Source organism: Tamandua tetradactyla, chromosome 1, assembly GCF_023851605.1.
Source record: "Tamandua tetradactyla isolate mTamTet1 chromosome 1, mTamTet1.pri, whole genome shotgun sequence".
NCBI classification, from domain to species: domain Eukaryota; kingdom Metazoa; phylum Chordata; class Mammalia; order Pilosa; family Myrmecophagidae; genus Tamandua; species Tamandua tetradactyla.
In genome coordinates this window covers 87,808,884-87,828,396 of record NC_135327.1, presented here as the reverse complement: position 1 = coordinate 87,828,396, position 19,513 = coordinate 87,808,884, and the positions used below count along the sequence as shown (strand labels likewise).

At 40.1% G+C, this 19,513-nt stretch overlaps 1 protein-coding gene across 2 annotated transcripts in view; it reads left to right on the top strand.

Annotated features, from left to right (window-relative positions):
• The first annotated feature begins 1,254 nt into the window (after positions 1-1,254).
• The window catches only part of NPSR1 (neuropeptide S receptor 1), a 161,723-nt gene continuing 143,464 nt past the window's right edge, over positions 1,255-19,513 (top strand). For both annotated transcript variants that reach the window (XM_077162759.1, XM_077162750.1), the window contains exon 1: positions 1,255-1,401. In XM_077162759.1, coding sequence (XP_077018874.1) covers positions 1,255-1,401 — 147 coding nt within the window. The remainder of the gene's footprint in view (positions 1,402-19,513) is intronic.

The window sequence follows — 19,513 nt, the reverse complement described above, 5'->3', positions numbered from 1 at the left end:
TGCAAATGCAAGTAACTTAATTCCTATAGTTTTGTTTTCATTGTTTTGGGGGTGCATGGTCCAGGAATCGAACCCAGATCTTCCGCATGGAAGGTGAGCATTCTACCACTGAACCACCATGCACCCTAGTTCCTGTTGTTTTGTACCTGGCCTGTTACCTTTGCTTATATTAGTTTCATGCTACCATAGATCCTATGGATTTGATGCAAACCAACCTCTGTCACAGTAAAAGCATTACTGTCTAGGACTTTCTAAAGAGATAAGTTATCTCGTTTCCATCACCAGCTGTGGGATCTCATGTAAGGCATTTCACCTCCCAGAGCCAGTCTTTTCTGGAGTAAAATGAAAACTTAAAGATACGTTTCCTGCAGGCCTCCGACCAAGTTGTTTTAGAAATAAAATTGAAGGGCATATAAATGTGCTTTATGAGCCCTTTTGTGATATGGGAGCAGCTATTCTTATTCTTGGTCACCCCTCTCTAAAGTGCAAAGGATGCTGCCACTGCCTCCATTCCACATGCACCCAAGCATTGGTCTTAGGCAGGTGACTATCCTCAAGGCCGTACAAGTATTTACCAGGCACTGCTGCCAGTCAGATCATGAGGGGATGTGGCTTATTAACAAGCACAGACCACAGGATTTTCTGAGAACTGCCCTGTGAAAGCCTAGAATAAAATCACAGGTATGAAATACAAATATGCCTTTTGCCTTCTTTACCTGAAATCTGCTACTCAGTAAATGGCTGGGTTAGGATTGTAAAAACAGAACCTCAGCTGAAACAATGCATAATTATTATTTGATTTCAGAAGTGTAAATATGACCTGATTGAATACACCTGCTGATGAGTCCAAATTCCTGTATTATTGAAACTTAATCAGGGTCTGTTCTGGAAGTTAGGAAAAGCATAATTGGGCAGGGACACACTGAAGGAGGCCTGTCTGGGCAGCCACATGGATGGTAGCTGGGGGCTCCAGCCTGCTCTTAGGATAAGATCCCTGCCCTGGGCGGGAGTGTAGGGTGATGAGGATTATGCTGGCTGTGGGGTTGTAACTGCAGAGGAGAGTGCAGCACGTGGTTCCTCCCTGTCATCAAGCAGAGCTCTTGAATGAGGTGGGCTTTGCTCAGCCGAGCTCCATCCAGAAGCTTTCCTTGGGAAGCAGAGGAGGTGCCAAGCTGCAGCTGCTGCCCAGCTCTCAGGAGGTGAGCTGCAACTCAGCTGCAGGCACAGGGACAGAGGCTCAGCCCTGCCTGAGCCATGCCGGCCAACCTCACAGAGGACAACCCCAGTTCTAACGGCAGCGTGCAGATGCTGGATTACTCCCCAGTCACTTGCAGCGAAACAGTGACTTTCACCGAAGTAGTGGAAGGGGAGGATTGGGGCTCCTTCTACTACTCCTTTAAGGTAAGTTTCCTGCCTTCCACTCTGAACACTGATTTTAAATAAGGAAACAGGTAGCTTCCAAGTTAAAGGCTCATAGCCAATATTGTGTATAGGAGTAGTTTATTTTCTTTAATAAAAAAAGAGTTTAAAAATCAGCTGAAGCAATGAGTTTTTTCATAATGTGCAAGAAACTGTATCATAATTTCTTCTGAATACATGTCTTTTTTCCTTCTGCTGCTGAAATGTCTGAATCAAGAGTAATATTTATGATTGTATTCTTTTTTAATTTCCCCCCTTACCTTACACAAAAGAACTTTAAATGAATCCTATAGCAATGTTTAAAATGATCCATTTTTAATGGGGACTAGAGTTGCGAATTTTTTCTAGGAACCCTTATATTCCTAGGGACAGCTACTGAAGCAATAAGAGACATAGCCCTGAATAAGGAAAGAAGGCACAGACTTTCAGTGTTGTTCGCTGTTACTGAACATCAGTGAGAAATGGAGTCTGTGAGTGCACTCTGTGGTGTCACTGTTTGCAACAAGTTGCCTCCTAGAACAGCAACAAAAAGAGTCAGATTCTGGTGAGTTTTGTTTTCTAAGTATCTGAGCACTTCATTAAGGAAATGATCCTCAATGAGCTAACACGTTTATCTAAGATGCGACAGGGTCTTGGGGCCAGAGACAAATCCAGCATCTGAAAACAAAAGTTTCTTGTTTCTTGCATCAGCATGCTGGGACTTCAGGTAGTCCGTGTTGTTTCACACGCTGCCTCATGACATGTTCAGATATTGCCATAATCCACAATTGTTATACCAATTTGTACCAAGCTTTATACCACAAAGGAAAATAATTCAAGAACAACTGTGTTTTTATTTGTTTGCTTGCTTGTTTACTCCTCTGGGTGTTCTTGAAAGGATTTGGCTTTTACCAGAGGCAGTGGATTCACTGCAGCAGCCACCTCTCTCCTGGAGGTTGGCTTCTTTGCGAAAGCTCAGAATAAAACTTCCAGGGGGGTACTATCTGGAGAGCCTGCCTGATGCTCCTCAAAGACCCAGAGATACCGTAGCAAAGCAGAACCTGGAAAATCACTTCTATTTGGCTTGCTGGCTGGCACTTAGAAGCACTTCATTAGTTCTTGCAGGTACACACAGCCCAGCTGCAGAGCTCTGCGATGTAAAGTTGAAAAAAAAAAGAAATTGGAGTTTGTTGCCATTTACTGTGGACTGACTAATCCCCTTTATGAAATCAGCCTGCAAACCCAGAGATTCTATCTTAGCGAAGCAGGGTTTATGCACTTGGGAAGCATACCGGGCCGCTCAGCAAGGGCTGCTTTGATGTTTGTAGAATATGACAGTGAACAGAATGGAGAGAGTCTAACCATCGCGAAGAGGATAACAATAAGCGATAAGGCAGTCATTCTGAGACGCAGGCAATAATCACCCTGAACTGAAACCATAGCTGCCATTTCTTGAATACAGCACCTGCTGGGATGTTTTGAATCTGTGAACAAACAAGTGGCTGCTGCTAACTCTCCCTTAGTGTTTGCACTCTCTGTCCTAGCAGAATCCTTTCTAGGTGCTAAATAGACTCACACATTTTTATCTTTTTCTTATTGATGTGTTTGCTGTAAAACAGCTTGACCACTGGACAAAGAGAGAAGCTGCAAGAGAGAAATTATAAGTCTAGCCAGGAGCTTGGAAAGCTCTGCTTCATTTTTTTGAAAGAAACATTTGCTTGACTAAAACATAGTGATTTTTAGTTATACAACAATCAGTGGTGGAATTTGTGGGAATTTAGTGCAACTTTTTTCAATGGTCCCCTTTGAGCACAAGCATTTCAGGAATGGGGTGGGGAGGGGGGACACTGTTTGTATGAAAACAGGTGTGATGTGAGCCCTTGTCCACTATTATTCCTTTTATTCCACATACTTATCAATAAAGAAGTCACAACTGTCCCGTCACTATCTCCTAAGCATGTCCTTTCAATTCCCCTTGTCTCTACTAAAAGCAGTAAAACTAACAGAAAAAAAAAAAATAGAAACTGTAAGAATAGAAAATATTAACAGCCGAAATAAGAGCAACAGCTGTATGATGGCTTTGAGTTCTATATCCTAGAAAAACATGCTCTTAATCTTAACCCCATCCCTGTGGGTGTAAACCCACTGGCAATAGGAACTTTGATGTCCTTACTTCATCCTGTATCAGGATATCAGGATGGATCTTAATGGATCTTAACCCTATTTCTGGAGGCCTTGTAGGGAAGGTCACAGAGAGAGAAGCCCTGGGGAGCAGCCAGAAGCCAGAAGTCAACAGAACCTGGAAGAGAAAGGAGAAGACGCCATCATGTGCATTATCATGTGGGAGAAAAGCCAAGGAACCCCAAGATCGCTGGCCAGCCTGAATATACTGAGCCCAGAAGGAAGCAAGCCTTCTAGCCTCTGAAACCATGAGCCAATAAATTCTGTTGTTAAGCCAACCCGTTGCGTGGCATTGGTTTTAGTAGCTGGGAAACTAAGACAAGCAGTAACTATGCATCCGACTGTGCCATTTGCTGTGAGCTTTCTAATTGCCAGAAATATTGCTTGGCAGCTGCTGAGAACTGTCATTCAATTCTCACAATTCAATGTGCATGTTTCCATCCGGAATTGCCTTCCATCTTTGCCTGTGTTTATCTAAATTCTACCCTTTCTTTAAGGCTCAGATTGTGTTGCTTCCTCCAAGAAGCCTTCTTGACCATCTTGCCCCTGAATTCCAGGAGTGTCTCTCTTCCTTAATCCAAGTTTGTAAAACTTTCATTTAAATTTGCATCAAGTAAATGTGTTAGAGTCATTAACAAGCTCCTTGAATGACTGGAATGCCTATGTTTGTTTTATATTCTCTCCGGAACCGGATACCACACTAGGCATACTGCACAGACTTCATAAACATTTACTACATAAGTGAGGTAGGATGTTGTTTCTGTCAATGCCTGCATTTTTTTCAGAATGGGCAACAGAATGCTTGCTTTCTCAGTGACTGAGGTGGGGGAATTTTGTTAGCTACAAATCCCCATGTCAGCCTCTGCCTTGCCTGGTCTCTCAGCCGTGCTCACTGAGGGCCCTCTGTGCAAGCATGTTCAGTTCTTCCTTATCCCATTTCTAAGCCACTGTGCCCAGGTAAGTGATATATTCCAATGGGTAGGGTTTGGAATTAACTGTGCTGCCTTAGATTGGTAGACAGTACCTTGTTTAACCCTGAGAAGCCAAACACACCACGTTGCAGTTTTACCTAATCTCAACTGTCTTGCCCAATACACAAGCTGGTTTCTATTTTGGTTTCCTACTTCTTACTTGGTTTTCCTTACTCTAGTTCTCCTTTTCAGCAAATCCCCTAGGCCGGAGGAGACTAGATCCAATTAGTCTTTCCTGCCTTAGAGCTTTAGAGCCTTTTCCTCCCGCCTGTCTCTAGCCCCACCTTCTTGCTTCTGCTCCCCAGGACTTTAGCCTATTCTGCCTCCTCAGCATGTTGTACTCCTTGGATATTAGTAGTGAAATCAAGATGGGGTGAGTTCATTACGCTCTTTCTCTATCACCCATGTTGTCCTGATTCAAGGTTCTTATCTTAGGCTGTAGATTTCTTCTCAGTTTCCAATTTCTTTTCCTTTTAAGGCCCTATCCAGCTTGTCTCCTCAAGTCTTAGTCCCTATAAATCCATCAGAAGTTTTCATACCAGAAGTTTTAAAAAAGGATGGGGCTTCACTTATCTGAAAGTAAATGATGGACCTGAATATGAAGCTATCCATATGGAAGACAAAGAGGAAATGCTTAGTTAAAAAGCCCTTGATTTTGCCTTTGAATTCACTAGCAATATTTCCTGAATCTCTGACTCTTAATAATGAAAAACTTTATTCGAACTAACCGGAAGTCTGTCTGAATTAGTCAATTATCTAAATGATAAAATAATGCAAATGAGACCTAGTTTTATTACTCTCAGGTGAGGAGAGAAAGATGAACCAATACTGCTGGATACTATTAACCAATGACAATCTTTTGTTGAATCTCCTTCTATGGGTAGTTACAAATGATAGGCCATCTATTGTTTATATGAAAATAGTACTTCTAAGTGCTGAAGGTGATTGGACGCAATTTGTTTCTTTGTTTGCACTCCCTCAGGGCTTTGCTGCCTCACTGTTAATTCTCTTAAAGCACCTTAACCTCCATTAATACAACAAAAGCAAATTTCAGCTCAACCCATATCCCAATTACTTCATGCTAAGCTTTAGCAAGAGCTCAATTAAGAAACTTAAGTACACTGTGCTAGTTTTCACTACATTTATGCTGATAACTCATTTCTAAGAACTCATTCTACCTACCAAGTACCAACATTTTTACCTTCTGTGACAGTCATTTCAAATCCCCTTCTTTGCCCACATGACTGCTTCCCTGAATGGTCTTGTCACATCACACTCCCCAGAGCTTGCTTATCTCCCTTCCTACTGAAGACCCTAGGACAATGTCAATAATGTCCTTCCTGGAATCTAGGAACCCAGACTTTCCAGGTATTTCCTGCAATTTGCAACAAGGGATCCTGCATTTTCATCATATTATTTTTTGTATTCTTCTACTGAATTTAACTCAACGTGTTGAGTTTATACAGTTAAATATGGTAGCTGTTCATAAAGGAATTACAAAAGGTCTGCTTATTTCCTGCCTGTTTGTTACCCAGACTGAGCACTCCACTTTCCAATGCCCCCTCCTAGGTAAGCTCAGCAATGCAGTTTGCCCAGTTTCACTCTAGGCAACTGAGAAGGGCACCTCTGACACTGAGTAGCTGGGTGGCGCCACAAGGATACCATGTAATCCCCAAGTTATTTACCCCAGTATGTGAAAAATGAAGTGCACCTCTACTAAATTTCTCTTTGCATCACTAATACATCTGATGGTAAGAAATACAGCCAGTTAATTCAGAATAAACTCAACCCCCGCAGAGTTTTTTCCTAGCTGCAGGGTTTTCCCATCCTCTGACTCAGGGGTGGTGCTTCTGATGTGTGTATAGTAGGACGGGGAGGGCGGATCTGGTCTGGTGTGGGATCTGGGTGACTGGCCATCAGCTAAGATGAAGGTCCTGTATGGCCTTCAGACGTGGCCATACTTCTTGCTCCAGACCCATGCCTGGGTCCCCATCTGGCCTACATCAGGCCCGCACTGTTCCTGCCACCATGGCCCTTTCACATTTCCTTCAGGTCCATTGTGCTCACGTCTCATTCTTTCCCTTTTTCAATTGCAGCCAAATTTCTGTACTTTTTCATTCCCAGGAAGGACACAGAACTTGGGGCTGCAGAAGACACAGTATTGTTGTGCCTTGTCCTCTCTCTACCCGCATTGCTTTCTTAGCACTGCAAGTGCCACCTATGACCCCTGGGAAAACCCCTGGCAGCTGCTATTCCCTGGCTCCTCCTGTATGTGAACTCAGGACGCTGCTACTAGTGGGCTTCCAAACCCACAGCATGCTCTCTCTTCCCACCTTTTTGTGAAAACCATGGGAGGGGAGCCATAGTACAACAACATCTCATCAGTTTTTAGGTCTCTCATTTCTCCTCACATCCTGTACCACAATTGTACCATCTAACTCTCTGGTTCTCCAGCAGCCTTGTTTTTCTGTGGTGGGAAAACCCTGTCTTCCCAGTTCCAAACTTAGTTGTTTGTCTGAATGCTCGAAAGTCATATCCTCTGGCAAAGAAAAATGCCATTTCCCTTCAAGACATTTATGATGTCTTCCATGAGGTATTTTGGAAGCTGAATGCTGACTTGTTCTCTGCATTGGAGATTAAAGATTGCTTCCTGGACTCAATGTAGTTTTCACTACATTTATTCTGATAACTCATTTCTAAGAACTTCATTCTACCTACCAAGTACCAACATTTTCACCTTCTGTGACAGTCATTTCAAATCCCCTTCTTTGCCCAGGTGGAGGAGTATGCTATGGCCACCTGGGCTGGGGGAGGTTTCTATTGAGGAAAGTAGAAGGAGCCATGTCCATTAATTTTTTAAATGTCATCCTGTCATCCTTGACATGAATTCTTGTTGCTATAGTGGGTAAGAATGTCGTTTCGAGCCATGTACTCAAGTGGACCATAAATGTTACTTTATTTTTCTACAACTGAGTGTAGCTTCTCTTTGGAACTTTTCAGTCCACCTGATTGCAGAAATGGCAGGTTAGTCATCTCCAAGTAAACCCAGATTCTGGAGTTTTCACCACAATTTCAATGAGGCAATGAAGCTTAAAGCAAAGTCTCCAGAGTCAGACTTCAGGGTCAAACCCCAAGCCCACCAGTGTGTAGCTGGGTGATTTTAGACTATCTCCTTCTGCCTCCATTTCTTCATCCGGAAAATGAAGTTAATAATTAAATGCACTTCATAGTGTTGTAAAAAGTAAGGGATAGAAGCCTTGGTGAGCCAATAAGAACAGAGAATGATCCAGAGCAAGTACTCAGTAAATGTTAGTTTTTCTTTAGGAATTAGTTGGTTCACTTTATTTTCTCAAGGCCACTCTTCAAGAGGTGAGAATCATATCATTAATTAGAAGATTCAGAAGATTCTAAGAGAAACCACTACAAATTGAAGCATTTCATGCTAGATTTAATATGCATTAGGTCCTTAAACAATGGTGGTGAATGTAACTGTTTATATGTCTTCTAATTAGAATTTTTTTAAGGAGACTAAAGTATAGGTATTTAGGGAAGATTCCATTTCTTACTTTATCATATAAAATATAATGTTTCCTTTTATCTAGATGTTTAATGGCCTATTTTAGTTTGTTAAGACTGTTGGGAATGCAATATACCAGAAATAGCTTGGTTTTTATAAAGGAAATTTATTAAGTTACAAGTTTACAGTTCTATGGCCATGAAAATGTCCAAATTAAGGCATCCAGGAAAAGATACTTTGACTCAACAAAGGCCGATGGGTCTGGAACATGTCTGTCAAATGGGAAGTCATGTGGCTGATGTCTGCTGATCTTTTGGCTTCTGCTTTTGAATAACTTCCCCAGGGGCATTTCTCTCTGCATCTCCAAATGTCTCTGTCTGTGTCAGCTCTGAGATGTTTCCAAAACAGTTCCCTCTTAAAGGACTCTTAAATGTTGGATTAAGACCAACCTTGAATGAGTAGAGACACATCTCCATAGAAACCACCTAATCAAAAGTTCCCAGCCACAATTGGGTGGGTCATATCTCCATGAAAACAACTTAAAAAAAAGATCCCACCCTAAACCATAGGTCTGCCCCCACAAGTGTAGATTAGGATTGAAAGAACATGGCTTTTCTAGGGTACATAATAGTTTCAAACCAGCACAGTAAAGAAGGAGGATATTGTCACTTCAATAAAGAAGAGATTCACTGAAGGCTGGGGAATGTATAAATGGATTAGATGGAAGGATTTCTGGAGAGAATCAAGTAAGCCAATATAACCAAAGCTGAGGGTTTCAATGGTGGTAAAAAGAGTAGAACATCAATAAATAAGGGGAACTTTTTTCCTATAGGCAAGATAAAATCTTTGGAATATTTCCTAACAGAAATGTTAATAATTCAAAGTTATGATTCTAGGCAGATTAATCAGGTTGCAGAGCTCTCAGTGGATGGTAAGGAGAGAACACTGGGGGAAGTAAGTCAATTAGGATGATGGCACAATGTGAGATGCTGAGTGCTAAGTCAAGCAAGGATTGCCTGGGATTGGAAAGGAGGAAGCAATGGGAGATCATGTTGGATGATATGCAGGGTGTGGGGCATCTGACAGAAGCAGAGAGGGAAAATAATATGGGAATTGAAATTGATAAGCTGATTCTAAAATGTATATGGAAAGGCAAAGGAAATCAAATAGCCACAATGATTCTGTAAAAGAAGAATAAAGTTGGAGGATTCACATTATCTGATTTACAGACTTGCAGTAAAGCTACAGAGTGGTAGCTTTATTGAGGGAAAGATAGACATACAGATAAATGAAATAGAATAGTGAGCGCAGAAATAGACCCACACATACATGGTAAATTAGTTTTCTACAAGGTAAAAAGACAATTCAGTGGAAGAAAGCACAAGTGGTGCTGGAACAAGTAGATATCCATATGCATAAAATAAACTTCAATTCATTCCTCACACTCCATAAAAATTAACTCCAAATGGACCATAAATTTAATCGTAAAATCTAAAACTATGAAACATTTAGAAGAAAGCAAGAGAAAATCTTTGGGAGCTTGGATTATGAAAAGATTTCTTACATGGGACACTAAAAGCATAATCCATAAAGGTAACATTTGACAAACTGGACATTATTAAAATCAAGAACTTCTGTTCTTTGAAATATACTCTTAAGAGAAAAAAAAATACAAAACACATACTGGAAGAAAATATTTACAAATCACATATCTGTTGTAAGACTTGTATCCAAACATATTTTTGAAAGTCTCAATTAAGAAGAAAACAAAAAGCCAATTTTTAAAAAATAGTGAAAGATTTTAATGGACATGCCACCAAAGAAGATATACTATGCCAAGTGAGAATATGAAAAGATGCTCAACATCATTAGTTAAGGCAATACAAAGTAAAACCACAATTATTAGAATCGCTAAAGCAAAATTATATTGATAATACTATACACTGGCAAGGAATCATAACCATAATACACTGCTGATGGCAATGCAAAATGGTACAGACACTTTAAACCTTTTGGCATTTCCTTATAAAGTTAAACATACATTCACTATACAACACTGGAACTACACTCCTAGGTGTAACTAAGGGAAATAAAAAGCATATGTCTACACAAAAACCTGTATGTGGCTACTTATGTTGGCTTCCCACAAATTGGCAAAATCTCGAAACAACCCAAACATCCCTCAGCTGAGGAATGTATAAATAAACTGGGATACATCAATAAAATGGATTATTACTCAGCAACAGAAAGGAATAAACGACAGAAACAGATAACATGAATGAATCGCAAATGCTAAGTGAAAGGAGCCAGACTCAAAATGCTACATGCTGTATGTCTCCATTTCTATGATATTATTTTAAAGGCATAACTGCAAAGACATAAAACAAATCAGTAATACCCATGGGCTGGAGTGGGGAGAGAGAATGACTACAAATTGGGCATGGGGGAATGTTTGTGGATGGTGGAACTATTCTGTATCTTGATGACAATGATGATCATGTTTGTCAAAATTCACAGAACTATATGTTTAGAAGAATGACTTTTCCTCTGTATAAGTTATACCTTAATAAACAAGTTTTAAGTGCAATGGAGACCCTGGCACATTGGGTTTTGTTTTCAACAAAGTGTTTCAGTGGCTCAGTGGCAGAGTTCTCACCTGCCATGCCAGAGACCAGGGTTTCGATTCCCAGTGCCTGCCCATGTGAAAAAAAAAAAAAAGTTAAAACTCATAAATCCAAAGTTACAGCATATTGGAAGTGCAACCAAAGACCCAGGAGGTCCTAAAATGCAGGATATAAATTAAGAATTCATTAGTAAAGAATGAATGGATGGAGACAAAGGCCTCACTTCACTCAGGTCTCTGCTCAAATGCCACCCCATCGAGGGTCTTCATGGACCCACCCCACCAAGAACATCAACCTCCATCCCCACTCTCCGTCCCCATCATGCTGTAGTTTTCTTTTAGCCACTTATATGACATTATACGTCTGCGCATTTATTATCTGTCTCCCTCCTTGAAGCTATGCTCCATGGGTGCAGGAGACACACCTGGCTGACTGCTATGGCCCCAGTGTCAGCAACATACCCAGCAAAGATTGTGCCCTCACTATTGTGAAGGAGTGAACAACAAATCCTATTTTGGACTTGGCTAGGTGCTAGCACAAATACTGATGAAGAATCTAGCAGTAAGGGCATTTTCCAAGGATCACCTTTATTCTACTTTGTAGGGAGATGTCAACAATTAGCCATTTACCATGAGTCTTCAGGATCTAATCTTCAGTACCAATGAAGAGTAATGATGATGCTACCAACTTTTGGAAAATATTAACTAGATTGGTGAGAGGAGGCACTAGGTGAGCCTGAAGAAGGGGAAGATATGCTCATGGACAGATCCTAAATGGGTTTCTACAGCCAACAGATCTGTCTGGATCATGCAATAGCTATTCTCAACTCTCTCCTCACTTTCCCAGCTAATCACTCAATGTTCTGGTCTTCCTTGCAGCTAGCAGTGGCCTCGTGGCACAGTTTGGCCTAAGAAACTTAAGTCGAAGCCTATAAGATTTCTAATAAAGGTTTTGGCTTTTCTGACAAAAGGAGAAAGACATAGCTGGCATTTTCCCTTTCCCCCTTTCTTTTTTTGCCTTGAACTTGGATACAATGCATGGCATTGCAGCAGCCATTTTGTGACCACAAGAGATAAACCAAGGCTTGTCCCAGTGAATCTGGGAGATAATAAATCAAGATCTGCAGCCACCTGTCTTCAGATTTCCTATCATATAAGAAACATTGATTTTTATTTCTTTAAACCACTGTTACGCAGTCTTTCTTTTATTTTTGAGCTGAACACTGTCTTGGAATAAATACCATGTGAAGGATTAGGTAGATGTGAAGAATGCTGAAGCCAAGGACTTGAGAGTGGACCACAGAGAGTCAACTAAAATTTTGCTTGTCCCACGTTTGTGGGATATGAGGGCTGGCTCTGCCCATGTTTCTCATGCTGCTGTTATCTAGGTTTTGAAGAGACTGACGAGACTATTAGGAAAAAATTTATTCAGACTAAATTGCATGCTTCTAAGTAACTAAGAAAGGAAAAGTCTCCTCACCCTGTCCAAAAAAGGCCTTACGTTCCATGTAAATACAATGCCATTATTTATACCATTTTATGAAGAAACACTAAAAATATTTTTTAAAGCTTTAGTTCAACTCCCTCCCAAAACATTGACATTTTTTTAAATGATGGTCTAATAAGAGGATTTTTCATCCTCTTCCAAAGCCTGAGAAGTCATATTCTTTCCTGACAGTTTAAACAACTTAGAAAAGGGTGAGTTAAGAAACAGGGGCCTAAGCAATCCACACCCCTGCTCTGGCCCCGGGAAACCCGGATATGATGAAGGTAAATAGCCATCTTCCACCTCCACTGGAAGGCAGTTTGGAAAAATCAGGAGATTTATTTTCAAATCTCATGCATAACAAGCAAAAACTTGCAGACCCGTCTTGCTCAAAACTCCAGAAAATAAAGGTTTTCAGTAACTGGAAAATTGCTGAATCAAGAAAATACACCTTTAAAAAGCACAGGAGGAGCTCCTTGTGCCCTTGCTGACCCTTCCCCCGCCTCTGCAGTGCACTGTGCAGCCAGCCTGCGTTCCCGCTGTGGGTCCTGGCCCTGTTCTGGAAGGAGTAGGGTAACCCCTGTGCACATGCTGCAGTGCCTGTTCATAGGTGACAGTCTATCCAGACGGAACCAAGAAACCCATCCCTGGGTCAGTCCCCCCAGGACTGGACCTGCAAGCAGAAACAGCTAAAGCAGTTAAGAAACAATTAGATCAAAGCCACCTGGAGCAAAGAATTACTTGCCTTAAGAAATACAAAAGAACACACAGGAATGGGGGAATGTCTACAGTGCGTCATGGACTATAGAGCAGGACATTTGAGTTCCTGTAAACTGGGAAATTCCTATGACCATAAGCAAGTACAAGCCAAGGATAAGGCACAGGCTCAGAAAAGACAAAAAGGACCCTGAACTCACTTCTGCCTTGAGCTGAACTTCCCACCCAATGCAGAATCAATTTTAAAAGACTGTGAAAAGTGGTTTTTGGCTTGTTTTTGTTTGTCTGTTTGCATTGGTTTGTTTGTTTTGGTTAGCTCCTGGCAATTGAGGAAACATCTGTATAATCACTAGCTGGATGTAAACTTAACTTAAATCCCAGACTTAATACTTTAAAATATTAAAATGCAGTATACAACAGAAGTTATTACAAGACAAAGAAACAGGAAATGATGCCCCATCTAAAGAAACAAAACAAAAATCCAGAAACCATTAAAGAAGAAAAATATGATCCTCAATATGCTTGAGAAGATACAGAAAAACACAGAGAAAGAAGTAAAGGATATCAGGAAATCAATGAACAACATGAGAATCTTAAAAAAGAAAAAATTTTAAAGGAATCAGAAAGAAATAGTGATGTTGAAGACCACAACAACTGAAATGAAAATTTCCCTAAAGGATTTAAACAGCAGACTGGAGCTGACATAAGAAACATCCAGTGGAAAAAAACAAGGCAATTGAAATTATTCAGATTGAGGAACAGAAAGAAAAAAGAATGAAGAAAAACACAAAGAGAGCCTAAGAAACCTATGAGACACCATCAAGCATACCAATATACATGTTATGGGAGTCCCAGAAAGCAAAGAAAGAGAGAAAGGGGCACTATTCAATGAAATAATAACAAAAAATCACGCAAATTTAACAAAAGATATAATATACACATTCAGGAACCCCAGTGAACCTCAAACAGGCTAAAATTGAAGAGAGCTATGCCCAGCCACGTACTAGTCAAAATGTTGACTGCCAAGGCTAAAGAGAGAATTCTGAAATCTGCCAGAGAAAAGTAACATGCCATATACAAGGGCGTACCAGCACAGTTAATTAAATCTGTCTCCTCGAGCTGAAAACATTTAGGATTTCTATGTGATTTAGTGGAGGGTGGACATAGGAGGTGGCATGAGGTAACACAAGGGTAGTGTGGTTGAAGGTATGGTTGGGGGGAGGGATTGGTTGAGCATGCTCAGTGAGAGGTCATGCTAGCTCATAAATTGCATGTTTTCAAATGGTGGTCTTGACATGATGAGGGGCATGTTTTTAGTATTATTATTATTACCTATAGATAAATATAGGTCAAAGTTGTATCCATTTGCTCATGCTCCAGTGTCCAAATCTAGTTGGGACTGGTCTTGACTAGTTTCTATATGGGAAGAAGGATTTAGGAACTAGGCTTTTGATGAAGCATGACACTTATTAATAAACATGACTAGGTAGACATCAAGCAAACAAGGGAGAGGTTAGAAAATGGGCTTGCTTGCATCTGGTTTCACCACCATTTCCATTGCCCCTTGATGGAAAAGCCAGTGAACCCCAAAGATTGCCGGCCAGCCAGAAGATACTCATCCCAGGAAGAAGCAAGCCTTCTAGCCTCGAAATCCTGCACCAATAAATTCCCACTGTTAAGAGAATTCATTGTATGGTATTTGTTTTAGTAGCTGGGAAACTAATACAAGGACTATTCCAATTTCTTGAATAAGCTTAAAGGAACAGGGAAGTGGTTTCGCCTTAATGTTTCTTCCAGCTCCAAAGTCCCTATGTCTTTCTCCTTTGCTGGGCTGGAGCAGTGCTTCTCCTAGGCCTCCACTGTTCCAGGTCTGAGTCTGACAAAAGATCTCCCCAACACACTAGAAATTCCATTTGCATACAAATACTGAAGCAAAGTGTTTGCTCAAGGAACATTATTCACAACTCAAAAATTAATTAAAAATGAAAGGGAAGATTATTAGTGCTCAATGCAAGTATCCCATCTTACAATGGTATATTCTACAGCAGTAGACTATAATCCTCTGAAACACATAGCAAACCATGCAAACACAAAATATTCTTTTGACTAAAAATAATTTCAATTCCATTTCCAATGCAGGTAGTTTCATTTAAGGATTTTTGGCTTAGGCGAGTATCCAAAGGCAAAGTGTATTCAAGAATACAGACACTAGTAACCCAAAATAAAATATAGAATAATTTATTGGATGCTTACTCTGCTGAGCACTTAGCCTTTTCCTTTTCCCACCAATTATTTTATTTATTCTTTCATTAGTTAAGCTAGGATATGCTCTGGTAAAATATAACTGACATTCTCAGAGAGTTAAAACCATCACGTTTATTTTTTTTTGCCACCTATTCGTGACAGGTTAAGACGGGAATTCTTCTCCCAGGCTGATTGGAAGCTCACCTCAGGACAGACTTCCATAATTCCAGAGTCAGAATAAAAAGAGCAGAGTGAATCCTGCATTGGTCCTTATAGTTTCTGCCCAGAACTGACACATCCTTTCTGGTCACAATCCATTGACTAAAGTAAGGTCCTAGCCTAGTCTCATATCAATGGGGCAGAGAGATATAATACTTCCTCTGGGAGAAGCAGGGAATATTTTGTTAAAGATTGACTTTGCCCCCTTTCCCAATAGATAAGCTGAAGTCCTAATCCCCAGTACCTCAAAATGTGATCTTATTAGGAAATAGGGTTTTTGCACATGCAATTAGTAAAGATGAGGCCCTACTGAGATATATGACCGGTGACCCACTCAGAAGAGGAGGAGAGACAGAGACCCATGGAGAGATGACAGTCACATGAAGATGGAGGCACGTACTGGAGGTATCCTGCCACAAATGAAGGAATGCCAAGGATTGCCAGGAACTGCCAAAAGCTAGGAAGAGGCAAGAAAGAATCTTCCCCTAGAGATTTCAGAGGGAACATGGCCCTGCCAATAACTTGATTTGGGGCTTCCAGTACTTAGAACTGTGAATCAAGACAATAAATTTCTGTTTTCCTTAAACCACCCAGCTTGTGGTATACTTTGTTATGACAGCCCTAGGACACCAATGCAATTGGTGAAGAATAACTGTCTCTAGCAACTCCTAAATCATTGAGGCAGACGTTATTATCCTTGATTTATAGAGAAGAAGAGAGATTCAAAGATAAGTTCGCACAGTAATTAATAGTTCCAAAAGCTGAACCTAGATCTGGTTCCAAAGCCCATGCTCATTCCACTGCAGAAGTTTCATTCTGTGAGCTGTGATAAAATAAAAACTGTTCATGCAGTTTGGGATCTCATAGCATTATTGAGTGATTTATGACCAAAAGGGGGGTCACTGTTAAGTCAATAAAGTTTGTCAGAATAATAACTCAATTTAGATAAACACAAATTTATAGTTTTCAACATCATAAAGATATAGTAGATATAATGGGGCTAACTTATTTGATCAGTAAAGCTGTGTAAATTTAGGAAAAACATATCCAAGTAGAATAAAATTGTATGCTTGTATTATACTTAATACTGATAACTCAGAAGGCAAAGATATTTTCATTTACCTAACAATATTAAACTGGCCCTATTTGTCAAAAGTTTATCTGAATTATGTGAACTTGAATTTTTAAAACATTTAGGTTTGGTTCTAGGAATAATTTTTTCCATTGGAAATAGTAGAAGTTTGGTTTCTTTAATTTCTAGGACTTTATGAGTATATTAGCTAGGGGTTCTCTAGAGAAACAGAATCAGCAGGAGATACCCATAAATATAAAATTTATAAAAGTCTCACATAACTGTGGGGATGTAGAGTTCAATGTCTGTAAGGCAGGCTGAAAGCTGGCAGCTCCAAAGAAGGTCGTCAACAAACTCTCAGGAGAGCCTTGCTGGCTGAAGCAGGAAGCATGACTGTCTCTTCCGAATCCTCCTTAAAAGCCTTCCGGTGATTAGATTAAGCATCACTCTTTGCAGAAGACACTCCCCTTAGCTGATTACAAATACAGTCAGTTGTGGATGCAGCCAACTTGGTCATGATTTAAGTCCACAAAATGTCCTCATAGCAACAGACAAACCAGTACTTGCCCGACCAGACAACCAGGCACCACCACCCAGCCAAGTTGACACGTGAATCTGGCCATGACAATGTGTATGAATTTATAGATAAGCACTTACTTATCCTTAAGTCAATTTGAACAGAGCCCTTCTAAGGAGTTTTGTAAGTTAATTTGGTCTTACATCTGGAGGTAAGAAAATATCGTATATCAAATATAAAGACAGACAGAAATAGAAAGCTTATAGCTTTAATTTAATATTTTTCAGCCATGAGTCAAACATAAAATCACAGAAAACATAGAAATACAAAACTCACAAGTTTATATAAGCTATTTTAGAATTTTGCAATTTCTTAGTAGACTCTGTGTACTAATTAAAATAGACAGTCCATTTGGCCTGTTTAATACAGGAGGCCTTTTTCTCAAGTGCACATCTGAGATAAGTAAGTTTGTCTAAATGGGACATTACCCGTAATGGTCATTACAATTTTAGATTGTCTTTGGTGAGATTTTACTATTTTGTTAGATAGGCATAGTTTCTGACCCCAAAGTTATTGAACAAGCAATGGTGCTAGAAGGTGGAGAATCAAAGCTTTTAGAGTTTGAAGATTCCATTTTTACCATTTCAGTCTATGCATGGACAAAGAAACCAGCAGGAAAAAAAATAAACCTGAACTTCACCAAAAGTAGGGACTTGAGCTCAAAATTTGAGCTCATCGATAGGATTAACCTGCTAATCTATGGACTGAAAGTTAGAGAAATTAGAGAGCTTAACACAAAGAGAGAAGAGCTCAGACCCAAGGAACACTTGCCCATGACTCTGGGAGATGGCAAGGAGCACAGAGAATGGAAAGGGTTCCAGAGGTGCCTACATCTGTCTTCCTTGTCTCCAGAGCCATCAGCAGTCACCTTCAGATCCCATTCCTATTGCCAAAATTGATAAAAGAAAAACTTTTCATTCAATTTAGGATCTCACTGCTTTACTGAGTTATTCATGTATTGGGCGGCGTCCCATTCAGACAGTAGAAGGGAGCTCCACCCACAAGTGGAAAGAGGTCACTCAGGGTGAAGATAGAAGCAAGTAAGGGAATGTTGATTGGCTGATGTTAAATTTCCATTTTACATGGGGGAGGCGGTGCTTACAAAGTGGGGGGCAGATATACATTGATTAATATGGTATCCTTGCTTGTCCTATAAGCTATCTCTTCTGGACCAAAACTAGTTATATCACCAGGTGTTGTTTATCAACAACCCTGTAGGGTGTGTTCCATCCCTCCCAGCAACAGCCAATGCAGGCAGCCTAGTTGAGTCTTAGCATAGTTAAGTCTCTGCAAGTAAAGAAACATGTATACCAGCATTTCCAAATTTCTTTGGCCACAGACATTATTGTTTTTGTTTGCAAGCTGCCAGAATGCAATATACCAGAAATGGAACAGCTTTTAAAAGGGAAATTAAGTTGGAAGTTTACAGTTCAAAGGCCATAGAAATGTTCAAACTAAGTCATCCAGAGAGAGATCCCTTAATTCTAAAGAAAGTCTGATGAAGTTAGGGTTTTCACTCTCAGCTGGAAAGGCACATGAGTATCTGCTAGCTTTCTCTACCAGCTTCTTCAAACGGCTACCCCGAGGGCATTTTCTTCCTGTATCTCCAAAGGTTTCTGCCTGCGTGGGCTCTCAAGCTTTTTCCAAAATGGTTACCTCTTAAAGGGCTCCAGTAAGCATACCCACCTTGAATGGGTGGAGACATATCTCCATGGAAACCATCTAATCAAAATTTACCACCCACAATTGGGTGGGTCACATCTCCATGGAAACAGCCTAATCAAGAGGTCCCACCCAGTAATAGGTCTGCTCCCACAAGGATGAATGAAAAGAATATGGCTTTTCTCAGGTACATAACAGCTTCAAACCAGCACACCCAGAGAGGTCATGTGACCTTCCCAAGGTCATGTAGCCTATAAACAGGAGAGTCAGGGCAAAAACCATAGTCTCTACGTGTCCAGGTCAGAGCTCCTGGTGACTTGTTAAAAAGATCATGCAAATATGAGGGTATTCTATATATTTGAATGCACTTTTCAAATTTAAGGTAGCAGTAATTCTCAAATGCTAGGCGTTACTGAAATATACAAAAGATTTGAATAAATGGAAAGTCATATGTTATTCCAGAATGGAAAGATTAAATTTGGTGAAGGTGTCAATTCTGCCTTAATTAACTTGTAATGCTTAAAATAATTTTAATCAAATTTTCAATGTGAGTTTTGTAGTTTGATGAAATAATTATTCAAAACCTCATTGAGAGAATAAGCAGCTAAGAAATGCTAAGAGATTTGAGCATAAATGATAATGGGGAAGAGGAATTTTTTTCCTACTGGCTATTAAAACATATTAAGCTGCATTAAGCAAAACATTATAGAATGAGCACAAAAATTGACAGACAAATCAATAGGAACAGTTTACCCTGAAAACAAAACCCAGTGAATGTATGAATTCAATACTGCAAAGAAACTACCAAAAATAATGAAGGAAAAAATGGATATATCAACAATAAAG